The 15,458-nt window shown below is 47.7% G+C and overlaps 1 protein-coding gene across 1 annotated transcript; it reads left to right on the top strand.

Moving 5' to 3' along the window:
* The first annotated feature begins 7,293 nt into the window (after window positions 1–7,293).
* LOC101754396 (transcription factor MYB44-like) lies at window positions 7,294–9,679 on the top strand. The gene is given in 2 exon segments (XM_012844143.3): window positions 7,294–7,858; window positions 7,860–9,679. Coding segments are annotated over 2 exon segments (1,080 nt in total). The 5' UTR covers window positions 7,294–7,481; the 3' UTR covers window positions 8,563–9,679.
* The last annotated feature ends 5,779 nt before the right edge of the window (window positions 9,680–15,458 follow it).

Below are 15,458 nucleotides of genomic sequence, written 5' to 3'. Positions count from 1 at the left end.
CGGCCCAGGCGGCCGGAGGAGTAAAAGCCCGGGGGGGTCCGGCCAGGGGGGTGACGTTGGGGTCGACCCGGGGGAGTGGCGCCAGGAAGAAGAAGGAAGGAGGAGAGAGAAGAAGGAGGGAGGAAGAAGGAAGAAGAGGAAAAAGAAAGGAAGAAGGAGAAGAAAGAAGAAGAAAAGGGGAGGGAAAAAGAGAAAGAAAAAGGGGAGACTGGCGGCGTTCGCGGCACGCGGTCGGAACTCGCACGCGGCGTCTGACGACGGCACGCGGCGAGAAAAATGGGCACAGATAAAATGATGGGGGTCGGCTTGGGTGCCGGGATGGCGAAATCGCCGGGAAGATTTTAGATTTCCGGAAGCTCAGCGGTAAAAAGATTTTAAACGCGATTTTTAACAGGTGATTTTAGGTTGGTAATTTTGCGGATGTTACATACATGCTCTTTGATAAGTGGCTAAAATGATATGTGCATAATTATACACCATCATTTTGAATGTCTTTTAATTTGTACTCAAGGGCATGTTCGCGTGTATTATCACCTGCTTTGCTTCTACTTTTTTTTAAGAAAAATATAATTGGCACGCTGCATTGTAATGTATAAGCTATGCACTGTGGCACTGATCTTACTCTAAAAAGTACATGTGTTATTAAGGTTCATGTGTGTATGTAGAGAAGTAGATGGGAAAACACCACACACCCTAATGAGGGGTGACATGCCAATATGGCTTGGAGTACAAGAAATACAACAAGTGTACAAGGAAAGGATAAACACATCCTAATATATACTTCCTAATAGTGTATATTCTCAATGATCCCCTTCATCAATGAGCACAGCTTGGCGGTCACAAGAAGTGGAGAGGCATATGCTGGATAATGGCAGAGAAAGGCGATGAGAGGTTCTGCTGGGACGAATTGTGGGAGGCGCTTCCTAGCAACTACAAAGAGGTGTACCGCTCAAAGGAAGGTACAAACCTCCCTCTTCTCGTGGAGGAACATGTCATTATGGTGTCTAGATCATTGAGATTAGTGTGTATTACGGGGGTGTTTGGGAGATAGGGGTGTTACATCGAATGTTTGGACACTAATTAGAAGTATTAAACATAGGCTAATTACAAAATTAATTGCACAACCCCTAGGCTAAATCGCGAGACGAATCTATTAAACCTAATTAATCTATGATTTGACAATGTGGTGCTACAGTAACCATTCGCTAATGATGGATTAATTAGGCTTAATAGATTCATCTCGCGATTTAGCCTAGGGGTTCTGCTATTAGTTTTATAATTAGCTCATGTTTAATCCTCCTAATTAGCATCCGAACATCCGATGTGACAGGGCTAAAGTTTAGCCCCTAGTATTCAAACGAGACCTGCATTCTGTATGCACACACTTAAGCTTGTGCATTTTCAAGTGTTCCATATATGTTCCATGCAATATACATTACTGGTACGTGTGTGATACAGGCAATATACATGTATGGTATTGATGAGTTGATGAAAATTTTAAGCAATGTGTGGAGTGTCTGCAGCATTTTTTCTACTTTTATAAATATGTTGAGTTTGGCTCTCGGAAAAGAACGGCATTTTGATTTGGTTTTTGGGTGGATCACATCATAGCTTTTTTTTTAAAAAAAAGTAGGATCATATCACAGGTGATTGGATAATTTTTACAGCAAGGTACCTTTGGCGATGGTGAGTATATACCGGCAAGGTACCTTTGGCAATATCGGAGGTACTATAGTAGCAGCAATTCTCTCTTTTGTTGCACGTGCTATTCAATATTCATGATTTTTTATGGAACTGTGCGTTCAAACTTTGAGTGAGTGGTTGTGCTTGTGCTTTTCAGTATTTACAATTTTTTTATTATAACATGCATTCAAAATTTGAATGAGTGGTAGAGGTTGGCTGGATGAGTACATGCTAGTTCCATAGCTTTATAAAAAAGACCTGTTCTCAACTGGGAAATATGCTAGGAGACATAGGCTGACAACTTTATGTCCGTTCGAACGTGGTACCGCGTATCTGACACCAAATCAAAACTAAATTCATCTGCGCCGTGAATACATGGAAAAAAACAAAATAGCACGCATCCCGCTCAGGCATGATACAAACCATGCCAGCTCGCTGGAGTAAAACGTCCTTTTCGCTTCGTTTCTGTTTTCCTCTCCAAAGAAATCTGAGGGAGAACGCCGCGCTGGTGACGAGGACCAAGGAAGTGAGCACGAAGCTGCTCTTCGTCGCGTGCGTGCGTGGGGATTGCCTGGAGAGTGGGGGCAGGGATTGGGAGGCGGTTCTCTGGTTGGTTGGCTCCGCAGAGGGGATATTTGGAGGCAAAGGAAAACGCTTTTGATATATCTGCCCGGGGAGCTCGCGCCGGAGGGTGTCGGTTGGCGGGGAGAGCACAGCCTGGCTTCCACTTCCGGTCCTCGTTCCACTCACCACCACTCGACACCGCCCGCCGCCGTAGACGAGAGCCCCACCTGGGACATTATTACGTCCGTTCCTGCTGCCGTTGCTCTTCCGGTCTCCTTTTTTTTTTTTGAAAAGTTTCAGGTCTTCCTTCGGCCTATGTGCAAATACTAGGATGATCGGCGCGCTAACGCCGCGCCCGCAGGGAAGGCTGTGTCACCGTTAGTGTAGTATAACTATTGTAGCTGTGTGTTGACAATGTGCATGGTTGAAGGAGGATCAACCTTGGAATTACTGCTGACACTCCAGATGGCGATGGAATTACTGCTGACACTCCACTTATTTCAGTCAGGAAGGGAGACCAATGGAAATGGACGGACTTTGAGGCATCCTTTGAAATGTGAGAATTGAAAAGGAATTTTCTCCTCTTGTTGCCCAAAAGATCTGATTGGCCAATGGAAACCACTGCTCTGGATGTGTTTTCTGCAGAACCCACAAACAAACAATGAGACACCTCAATTTCAGAAAACAAATAGGGTAGCAACAGCAGTGCATACCATCCTTGGAATTGAAGATCCAAAGCCTTGCCACAACTGGGGATCTTAACAAATTCTTGCAGCAACTTTGACTGGGAGGCATACTCCTCAACCATGGTTTCATCCATCCCCAAAGGCAATCCTTTGTCAACCAACACTTCTGAGGCTTGTGCGGTAGCCATATCTATTGAGCGCAGTGAGACCTTGTCAATTCTGTGTAGTCAAAGAGATTAGATCTGCATCAGACACATGACTTGCTTGAATGGAACCTGAAATTCCAACATTGCATCTACTACTACTACATGACAATTGAAAACAATGGATCATTATTTCGCTTCCATTTCCAAACCAACCCGGCTGTCTCTCCGCAGTCGACACCACGGCCGTAGCGTGGCAGCTGCTGGTGCGGTCTCAGCAAGCAATGTTCCTAGACATGGATTTCCCTTGTATTTTTGTTGTGCACAAGCCTTTGATTTCGCACGCCGAGAAGAGGAATGCATGTATGTGGACATGTAAGAGGATTTTGGCGAGAGTGCCCTGGCTATAATTCATTTTCTCTATTACCTTTCGAAAATATCATCAATTGCTAAAGAAAAAAAAGGATCCCATAGTAGTCCCTAGGAGTCTAGGACCCTAGCTGCTTTAATCTTGGAGCCTTGCCACATAAGACTATAAGAGAAGAGCACGTACTCCTGCTTTACTTAAGATCATAAATAATCCTGATTAAAGTTGCTATAACAAAAAATAAATAAAAGAGGCCCGCGTAGTGCTGCGCGTAAAGAAGCATTGCTGAAAATAGGCAGCAAGTTTGGCACGGAGTTAGGAGAAAGACACCGATCGATCAAACGGTGTGACAACTGAACATATGAATAAGAACTATCAGTCACTACTATACCCCGGCCATGCATTATGCTTGCAACAAGTGGTTGGTCGTGATGCGACTGGTCAGCAGGCCAGTTAAGTAGCCAGGGTCCATCACGACACAAAAAGGACATTGAAACAGATGACGGCCAATGAGTGGTATGATTGGGTTTATTAGGCTCTTGAAATGAAAATCATGTCCCCACGCAGCAACCCTACCAAAAGCGAAAGCCGCGTGTGTGTTTTGTCGCCAGCTTATATTCTTGCGAGTGCCGTGCGCGGCAATCATGCGCTCTAGGGATTCTTGGTGCCATGTTGGCCTTATTAGCATTAATTTCTGTTACTGTTTCAAGCGATGAAGTGCCCGAAATTCATGACATGAAGAACTAAGTCATACTTTTCTATATATCGTTTAATTTGAAAAGTAAGTTTAGATACTGTGCATGCTTATTTTGTTGACTATACTCATACTACGGCCCTATCTTGTCAATTCAGGGACGGAGCTAGGGAAAAAATTAGAGGAAGTCAAATAGTAAGAATGTCTAAGGCTCTATCTGATTTCTACATATGAAATGTATTAATACTATAATTAAAGAAATTCATTAGGCCCCACTACTAGCTCCATCTACGTGTCGAAGGATGTTCAGAGTCGTACGGTCACTTGTTCACCATTAATTAGCTTGAGATGTTCACTCGAGTTTGGTAAGAGAAGCAAGGGTGCATATAAACATTACTACCAGCCTACCAGGCAATCAAACTGGTTAGATGTATTCTCAATTGACTGCTAAACATTTCAAACAATTAAAATTGATGTACGAGAGCTATGAACATTGAAAGCTTCTGAAATATATACTATAAGCGTAGTTAAATATAAAACATTTTCAATTCCCCACGTCAAAGCTTGCTTTGTCCTAATTAAACGAAATAAGCAGTGTAATTTGTATTGATGTAGGAGGATGTACCAGCAACCACGGAATATTTATGCCTACTGTATTGCTCCTTTTGCGAAACCTAACGAAAAAAAGAAGTGGATTGGGATGCGCAAACTCCCGTGGTTGACGGCTCCGTTCACCAGCCATGGGGAAAATGGAAACGAGACCCATCACCAAATGAAGTAGCTAGGATCGAGTAACCACCAACGCAAGGAACGAACGAACGAACGACGACGACGAATGAACGAGCCTACTAGCCCCTCCTTGCTCGATACTACACACACCGGCAGATCGATCGATCGGTCATCGGTTGCGGCGTGCCGTCACGGCTGTTAACGCGACCAATCACTGACTCACCCACTCGATTTCAGGAGAATAAAGCTCTCGTCACGATCGAGCGGCGACGGCGACGGCGATGCATCCCTGTAAGATATGACGGGACGGGATCGATGGATGCAGACGGCCGGGGGCAGAGTAACAACCACCGAGCTTGCCAGTGCAACGACGAACCAACCAAACGAGAAACCGATCCCACCAGGACGGGGACACCGCACGGGCCACGCACAGACCGATCGCCTGAAGTAATCACAGATCATCCGCAGCAGCCAACCGTTCCATGAACCCGTTCGGACGACGTGTGCGTGTGTATTGCTCGCTCCCTCCATCCCAGTTTAATTGCATTTCTACGGTTCAAAAATATCCCGAATTAAACGCATTAAGTGTTCATCAGTCCAGCCTATGCATGAGTACATGTGGATCCTGTTTTTTTTAAAAAAATACTCTGGACCAAACGTATATGCCTGAAGTGCTGAAACCCTATGGACTCTTCCACACCGCTCAGTCCATCTATCTTCTTTGGATAGGGGCAGTTTTTCCTATCAATAAATAACTTGCTATTCAAATCCTAATAGTGCACTTATACCGGGATGGAGGGAGTATATATGTGCAGTGACGGAGCTTGATCCCAAATTTACAGGTGACAACACACAGTAAGGGTAGGGGGTGGATTTCAAGTTTAATTAGCAATTAAACTTAATATATGCTACTCCATCCGTCCGGAATTATAGGGTGTTTTGGCATGTAGATGTACCTATGTCAGATACATAATAAATATTATGAATATAAAATATCGAAACTTACAATTTGGGATGGAGGGAGTATATTCATAAAAGAGAAGATGGGCATTGGTTGTTATTGACCTAACTAAGCTCCTAGGCCTATATGTGTGTGCCACGCCGTTTCCCAACCGAAAAGACTAGTTTTGGATGAGGCGCGGCGTGTGCGCTGAGAGTTGCATCGTGCGTGCATTTCCACTGGACCGCTCGATTATTTGCAGGCGTCACCACATCAACAAAGGTTGACTGGTGTGGGTGAGACACGGTAGTTCGGTTGCGGATCCAATGCTAACTCGAACAACATCAACACACCCATTTGAATGTCAATAAGAGGGTTAACTGTACGGGTGAGTTAGTAGGATTATTTTAACTTATTGGGGCATTAGTTGAGATGGATTTTTTATCCACAACTGTCATTAAAATAACTAGAAAAACACAAACCCTCATATTATTACTCAGGTTCATGCTCTTTATGAGTTCTACTATTTACTAAAACCTCTAGGAGGTAACATTGCATAAACCAACCTATAAGTTGATTCAAGTTTGACATTGCCTCCGTAATCCATTTTATTGCAAATACCCACCTACTTACTCAATTTGTTGCAAAAACCACCCATTGTGTGGAGATTTAATCGAATCAACCTGTTGTTGTTGAGATATATAGAAGCCATGCAGGTCCAAGGTAGCATGGTCATACTTGCCAAGTGTGCTTGCATTAGGTTTATTTACCATTTTGAATTGAATTTTTTACAGATAGTGAAACTTGATGTGACAATTTAATCTCCTATTAGCTTAGTTTTTTGGAATCTCAAAAAAAGGTATCGAGATTATACTGCTAGAAGTACATAATTTCGGTAAAGATCACGTTGGCGGCTCAATATTTACCAAAGCTTGTTCAATCAATGGGTGGATGTTAGCTTCGCTTTGCACGTCGGCGCGGCAGTTTGGCTGGCTGGGTCGCGTTCCGCTCCAACGTACTTTGGGAGAAATGGAAGAAGCCACGCCAAGGAGGCCGCTGGCGTGGGCCGCGGTCTGGAGTTGAGCTCAACCGCCACCGGTCCAGGTCCGCGACCCGACCCAACTGCTACCAAACTGACCAACCACCGAGATTTTTCATTCCAGGTTTGTTCGATTCGTGTGTGCTCGCAGCCGCAGCGGCAGCACCGCAGCACGCGACGCGACGCGACCAACGGGCGGGTCGTCGGGGGGCGCGTGGGGCGCCGCCCCGCGACAGGCGACGCGTGTCCCCCCTCGCCAGCTGTACCCAATCCACCTCCAACTGCATCCCGCCCCGCCCGTCTGGAACCACACCACCACGCACGCACGCACACGCATCCATCCCCCTCGCCGCTGCCGCCTGCCCGTCCGGTCAGCGGTGACCCCCCACCGGCTGCTCCCCCTCTCATCTCCCTCCCCTTGCTTATATACCCCCCTCCCCTGCCTCTCCGCAACCTTCACTTCCTCCTCCTGCACCACCTCTGCTCCTCCTCCTCTCCCCTTCCCCCTTCTTCCTCCTCCCCCCACTTCCTTCCTAGAACTCGCTCCATCTCATCAACCAATCATCACAAATCAATCAGTCGGTCACAGACAAACACACATCCACATCAAACCAGCCGCTCATCTCGTCTTTAGCCATGGCGTCGTCTTCTTCCTCCCCGTCGTGCCGCGCCGGCGGCGCCGGCGGGAAGCCGGACGTGGACCGGATCAAGGGTCCCTGGAGCCCCGAGGAAGACGAGGCCCTGCAGCGGCTCGTGGCGCGCCACGGCGCGCGCAACTGGTCCCTCATCAGCCGCTCCATCCCGGGCCGGTCGGGCAAGTCCTGCCGCCTGCGGTGGTGCAACCAGCTCTCGCCGCAGGTGGAGCACCGCCCCTTCACGCCCGACGAGGACGACACCATCCTCCGCGCGCACGCGCGGTTCGGGAACAAGTGGGCAACCATCGCGCGCCTCCTCTCCGGACGCACCGACAACGCCATCAAGAACCACTGGAACTCCACGCTCAAGAGGAAGTACTACGCCGCCGCTGGTTCCGGTTGCGGTGCTGCCCGGCCCTGCTGCTGCGGCTGACGCGGACGACGAGCGGCCGCTCAAGCGGACAAGCAGCGACGGCCACCCGGGGCTCTGCTTCAGCCCCGGCAGCCCCTCCGGGTCCGACCTCAGCGACTCCAGCCACCACAGCCTCCCCTCCGTCATGCCGTCGGCGGCTCCGGCCGTGACGTCGCAGCAGCAGCAGCACGTGTACCGCCCCGTGCCCCGCGCAGGCGGTGTGGTCGTGCTCCCGCCGCCGCTGGCGCCGCGACCGCCCTCTCCGCCGCCGCAGGCTCCTCCTCCTCCGGCGACCTCCCTGTCGCTGTCCCTGTCCCTGCCCGGGCTGGATCAGCAGGCCGATCCGTCCCCGTCCCCACCTCCTGTACAGATGCAGCAGCAGCAGCCGGCTCCTTCTCAGATGCCGCCGCCGCCCCCGCCCCCGCCAACCCAACCGAGCTTGCCGTTCCAGCTGGAGCCGCCGGCGATGAACCTCGCATCGCCGCGGCCGCCGCCGCCGCCACAGTCCCCGGCGCCGTTCAGCGCGGAGTTCCTGTCGATGATGCAGGAGATGATCCGGATCGAGGTCCGCAACTACATGTCCGGGTCGGGCCTGGACCCGCGCGCCGACGCCGGCGCCGCCGTGCACGCCGTCAGCAAGCGCATGATGGGCATGGCCAAGATCGAGTAGAAGCAGTCGAAGAAGATAACGATGAATCGGCGAATCGATCGATCCGCATCAAGAACCAGCATGTGCAACGACGGCATGGCAAAGCAATCTCGCTGCCTTCAAACAAACAGAGGCCGTGCGGCGTCGGCAAGTGAAGAGAAGAGGGAGCTCCACCGGCTTCATTCCAAAGCTATCGTTTAAACAAACAAACAAGGATCCTTCCTTCCAAACCCCCCTGTCTAGTTCCCTTAATCTAGCCATTTCTTTTCTAAATTTTTTCCCCCTTTTGTTCAGTTCTATCCAGTCTAGCTCTTACGTAAGTCTCCAAGCGAGCAGAGCAGCGCGCAGAGACGAAGAAAACTTCGTCTCGTCGTCTGGTTGGCAGTTTGGAGGTAGAGGCACAGCACCCCCTGAAATAAGCTGCAGAGCACGGATCCTCCCTCCCTCCCTTGCTGCTGGTGGTAACCAGTACCATACCAGCCGGAGTAGTAGTCATCAAGCATGTTCTTTTTGTACAGAGACAAAAAAAGAGAGAGAGAAAGAAATGAAAAAAGATGAATCTGAGAAGAAGAGGCCTCTCAAGTTCCATGGATCACACATTGTGCTCTTGCAAACTCTGTATACGTGTATGATGACTTTGTTTTCAGTTGGTTACAACCTTGTTTGTTTGTCGGTACAGAGCAGAACCGCCGTGCAGGGTACACTAGCATGGTCTACTAGGGCTAGTTAGATGGAGATATTTGTTTGCGCTCGGGTTGTTTTGTTTTGGAGGACCGGAGAAGAGAATATGGCGTGGGCAAAGGCAACAGGGCGAGGACGACGAAAGCGGAATTGTACATGGCCATGATGGCTGCCAGCCGGCCGTTGGCAGAGTCTGCTGCGGAGACAGAGTGAGTGAGAGCGGAGTGGGGGATGACCGAGCGACAGCTAACCGCCTGCCTGGCTGTCCACCGCTCCCCTCTTCCCGGCCTCCCAACCTCATCGTTGGGTCCTTGGATGAATGAGCCGGTCAGTACTTGCGTTCGAAGGCATGGTTAATAGATATAGATTAATATTTCCGTTGTTGGGAGACATGATTAATGGATAATTTCTGTTGGGAGACACGATTAATGGATATAGGATTAAAGTTCATAAAATATTTTTTATCCTTTATCTCCTCATCTTTTTCCTATCTCTCTCCTCATTTTTATCTTTTTACGAGCTATTAATATTCGTTAGCTTCTTCTCACCAATTAATAGTTTTTGCACTTCTTGATGGGCTAAAGTTTAACCCTACCTATTAACTCCCTCTCTCCCGTTTGGATGGGCCTAAATTTTCGCAGCTCCGTTAGTGATGGTGGTGGTGGTTTCGTCTCGTCCTCGTTTCTCGTGGAAACTGGAGAGAGATCGAACACGATCCACGCTGATGGGTGCGTTTGAAAGTTGAAACGGCAGTGTAGAGGAAGCGGAGCCTAACACGGAACGGAAGCCGAAAGGTGGATGCGGTTATCCACCCACTTGGAGACAAGCAGGCCACTGCGTGCTACGACTCACACTGCGCTCCTCCGTATCATTGGTATCATTGGCGTGTCCTGGGCTCCTGTCATGCGTGGCCTTGAACGATGGCCCCAGGAAACATGGAGCAACATGGAGCTAAACCCCACAAGTTTAGCTAGCATTGCCGAGCGGGAGTTGGTGTGCGTTTCAGCCGCAACCAAAACGCGCTTTGCACTGTGCACAAGCGAGATGCCACTGTGCGTCGTGTAGATGCTGCGGTAGAGAGATGACTGGTCTAAAGGCAACTTGCCCGGGGATAAGGTGGTACAAGTAGCAGACGGAGCATGATGAGCAGCGACGGATTAGGAAAGGAGCTAGTGCCGTTGGTTTGTGCGTGGACAAAACTCACATCATGCGATGCCACAAGGACGTATTGTTTCTCTATACAAAACTCGAATCAAGCTGAAAAAACAAGGTTTCTGGCATCCAAATACACTTTGTTACTTCGAAAAACTCGAATCTTTTGCAAAACCGTATTGTTTTCTTCACAAAACTAGAAACATTCTTCATTCAAACATAACCTTATCCTTTTCCCTCCTGCTGGCATTATTAATCTTATTTGTTGCTACATCATCAAAAAACGTTTATTGCATTTATAACATTCCTAAGCATCAGTCATCATGACGTTGAAACTCTTCCTTATCTCTCCTCGCAAAGTTTTTAGCAAATCAACTAAATTGTTGTGATATAAAATTTAATACTCATAAAATTTTTCATAAAACTTCCACTAGGACTGGTCTAAACTAAACAACCCAGAGCAACTAACTGATGGATGCATGCCCTGTACATAGGCCCGGGCCCTTTTTTTATTTCTTTATCAGTCGGCGTGTCGGTTTGTTCCGTTGGTGAGGTCAGGCAAAGCGGCACCATGCCTGGTTGTTGGTGGGTGCTCCTCCCAAACTGCTCAACTACTCAAGAACAACACCAAGCCCGCCTAGAAAATGCACTCTGTGTGTGTGTGTGTCTCCATGCCTATCTCTCTCTCTTTCTGATCCGGTCTGCTTGGACGTTGGCATCAGGCGTGTATTCGATCAGCTGGTTGCGCGTAGTTTTCGGGGGCAGTTTGTTGATCACTACCCGTGATAGTTCGTCGGCGGCAGCCTCCTTCCGATATGTTCCATTGACTGAACCTGACATGACCTCACCACCCACACACATAAATCCATACTCCTACCGGTACTAATCTAATCTATAGTATGAGGAGTACTTTACTGACTACTGCTTGCTAACCATCACTACAGACACTAGACAACTGCAAAGCAAACGGCCTCTCACGCGGAAAGCAGATAAAGAAGTGCCTGATGCCAATTGATGATGGGCCAGCAACCTCTAGCTGAAAAGAAGAAGAAGAGAGAGCCGTTTTCTGTTAGGGTGTCGACGCTGATGTGGCGTGTTGAACGGCGAGCGAAAGCAACCGGTTGCACTTGCGCAGGCCAAACCCAACCGGAACACCTGCACCTTCTTCGATCTCCGGCCAGTTGCGTTTGGCGGTTGTTGGGGGAATCAGGATGCTCGCGACCTGCTGCTGCTCGTGTACCGTGTGTTGCAGGAAAGGTTTGGCACGGCAAGGCGAAATTTGCCGACCACGACAACGTAACAGCTATCTGATGCAGTATACCATCCGTCCAAGTACCTTCCGTCGCCACGTCACATGAGGACGTCTGCCGCCCGGCGGCCTGCTCCTAATCTGGCAACAATAATACTTGTTCTATTTTCAGATACAAATTGGACAAATAAAATAGACATTGAAAACAGATATAGGTTGAACCAATTTTCATAGTTGCTTGGCTGTATATATCCACCACGTAGATATAGTAGGCATATTGTGCATACACATATATGAATAATATTACATTGCATCAACTTTACAAGTTCAACATTTTGGATCAATTATTCTGAACCCGAGTCCTGACGGTGATGCAGATTTAATCCATCATTATGGAACTCCAGAAGAAATCCACTGAGTTGTTCTTGAATTGCCCTGATTTTTTCCGTCTCGAGAAGTGCTTCCTTCATGTCTCTCATCTATGTCATTGGAAAATGTTATTATATAGAACTAATTTATTGTTAAGAAATTTGTATATGTACTATGAATTCGTGGTCGGTTATACGCTTGGATCTACAAAGCTATGGATGAACTCACATACGTAGTATTCGGGTCTTATCATGAGGGCCAACTATGGTTTTCCCCTTGCCACGAGAGGAACAACGATATCCCCCACCATCGCCACTACCTCCAGCAGCAGTAGCCATCTCTATGTACCATAATTTATTTAGCTCATATTTGCAAATGACTAAACTATAAATAAATTATATTTTTCCCACAATTTATTTAGCTCAAGCATAACATATAAATGAAAAGTTTCTCCATTGTAGCTTATTCTAAAAATGACTAATTACGTACCTCTATTCCATCTTATTATCTCTATGGACCACAATTTATCTCGCTCATATTTGCAATGACTAAAATATGAACAAATTATATTTTTCCCCATAATTTATTTAGCTCATATTTGTAAATGACTAAACTATAAAATTATTCCTCTAACCTCAAATCAATTTCTTTGACTAATATGAAATATAGCATCCAAAAAATTGTAGTTTATTCTAAAAATCACAAATATGAGCTCTATATAACACATGCATATAAATGAAAATTTTCTCCATTGTACCTTATTCTAAAAATCACAAATTACTCTAGCCCTAAAGCATAAAACTTAGTATACTAACCATGTATCAAGGGAGGATGAAGTTTATAACCTTTAGAACACTTGAATGAGTGAAATTCTCACGAAATGGTCTTCAATTTGGCAGCACCTCCCCTACAACGCTGAGGGATACGGGTACACCATGGGTCCTTACCGACCAGGATACTGGCCGGACCTAACAAGTGGGCCTGCCAGGCAATGGCGCCGGGCAAAAGTACACAAATGCATCATCTTGATCAAGTCATCACCTCATTCAGAAATATCACAAGTATATATAGTGCGTGAAGTAAGTGTTGATGACAATCTTACCAGGGTGGGCGACAACCTCTTCAACAAGAAAGCTTTGGGGACATCCCTGTTACTGATATGACCCTTGAAGAACTCGACCACCCTGTCGATGACCTCTGAGTTGGGCACCTTGCCACGAACCTCTCAGTTCGGATCATCTAGCCCCGAGTACTCATACGACAGGTGCACTCGGTACTTGATCGGTTGCGTCGCCCTTTGACAGAAGTTGATACTGATGGCTCCGGCTGTTAGTCCTCGAGCCTTCAAGTCGGCGATCTTTTCCAGCAATTCATCCACTTGAACCTGCTCCTCCGAGGTGGGCTGATTTGACCACTCAGGCGTAGACATTGGCCCGTACCTTATCCGCGGCGGTAGCTCGGGATGCTTATTCGCGATAAGGAACCACTCGTTGTGCCACCCCTTGTTGGATTCCCTCAACTACAGATCAAAATACTCCTGCACCTTCTTAGGCCGCAGCGAGAATCCACAACCCCCACAACCCGGTCTTTTTTCCCCTTACTAATCATGGGTTTCAATTGGTACAAGTAGCACCGCAGATGAAAATGTGGGGGGGGGGATGCACATGTACGAAATGTGGGGAGATGCCCAAGTACGCTTCACACAGATGGATGAAAATAGAAATATCCAAGATTGAGTTTGGATTCAGATGTACCAGTTCAATCTTATAGTAGTGGAGAAGGCCACGGAAGAAGTCTCCTATCGGGATCTCGAATCCGCACTTGAAGAACGGCATGAACACCACTGTCTTCGCCGTGTCCTCCAACGGGAATTCTTGGCCGGCGGTGGGCTTCCACTCTAGCAGTGCTTGCGGGCCGAGGATGTGACAGAACCACCTCGGATTAACTTAATTAAAGCACGATTAAGCCGCTTGACACGCGACACTCATGCCTTAGTCAAGTTAACTCGAAGTGCCATCGGATTTCATCCGATTTAACCACTTAACAGGACCGAGTTAGCGTGACCCACACGAAGGTGAGTGGTTCTAGAGAATACAACAGGTCCACCATTGGATTAACAAGTTGTTACACACTTGGTTATAAATCAGAGTTTTACAAGTTCTGAAGAAAACAACAGAAGATAAAACGAAGCAGAAGCTACTCGTCGAGGTCGGATGTCCCTGGTGAGGCCAGCCGGGACATCAATGATCCCAATCCCCGCCATCCGAGGAGGGATCCCACTCGACCGTTCAACCCGGAGGAAGTTGGGGCGACCAAGTGCCAACAGCAAGCTCAGAGGCTGCAACTTCACCTGAAAAAAGGAGCCACAAACAAGACTGAGCTTCTAAGCTCAACAAGACTTAACCGACCGGTGGGAAAAACTACTCCACCACTTCTAGACATGCAAGGCTCTTTGGCTGAGGGGTTTGTTTGCTAAAAGCGACTATGTTAGGTCCTTGCTTTCAAATTTTTAGCTCAAATTCTAAGTTCATTAACCAGTCTACATTTGCAACTTACTCTAAGCAACATAGATCCAACTTTATGTATGTAAGCTCATCATTAAGACCATGTCCTCATCAGACTCTTTCATTACTCAGTGTAGCATAGCGATCAAGCAGTCTCAAACTGTGAGAGGCAGACGAATCGATTCGAGTTCTTTAACCAGGCATGGTGAACCTAACCTCACGACATCAGCGCACCACCGAGGGTCGCTTCCTGTGTCGGCATTCCCCATCAATTCCCTAACCCGTGTCGGGCCCACTTCCTTTGATGCAAGGTTCCACAGACCCGGCCTCTGCCGTTCTGTGACCACTCTTGCCACCACGTGCGGCCGCAGGGGAACTTCGTTCCAAGGATAGTGGGGCGACCGCTCACGTCTAGGTTCAATCAGGTACTAGGCTTCCCCATCCCATACTGAGTATGAGGTTAGTACTTTCAAACACTTGATCACGAACACTACCACTGTCGGGCCTTAACAGGTTCAGTAAACAGACGGGGCGATCAGCCGACCACCAAAAGAGTTAACCAAACCCTACCCCGTCCATCGTCCTTATAGTTGTAACAGAAGGAAACCAACCAATTCCTATAACTCGCGAGTGACAGGAAATCACTCGACTTTTACCGCTTCCTATTTAAGCATAGCAACTACTCGACCCAAGACTAGTGATCAGATCAAGGGAACTATGTCATGCATCTAAGGTTGCAAACAACTCCTATACGTAAATGCACAAACATGAGAAGGAAGGCATGTGCAAGTTTAGAAATTTGGGGTTCATGCTCCGGGGCTTGCCTTCAAGTGGAGGGGAGGAGAACTGGTCTTCAGCTGGGACTGCTTCGACTTCTGGAAGCGGCAGCTCAGCTACAGCTCCGTCTTCGGGTGCCGGGTGCAGTTCGTAGACGCCGTCAGCGAGATGTAACTCTACACGAA

Source organism: Setaria italica, chromosome II, assembly GCF_000263155.2.
Source record: "Setaria italica strain Yugu1 chromosome II, Setaria_italica_v2.0, whole genome shotgun sequence".
Lineage (NCBI taxonomy): Eukaryota > Viridiplantae > Streptophyta > Magnoliopsida > Poales > Poaceae > Setaria > Setaria italica.
This window is presented reverse-complemented; position numbering and strand designations above follow the sequence as displayed.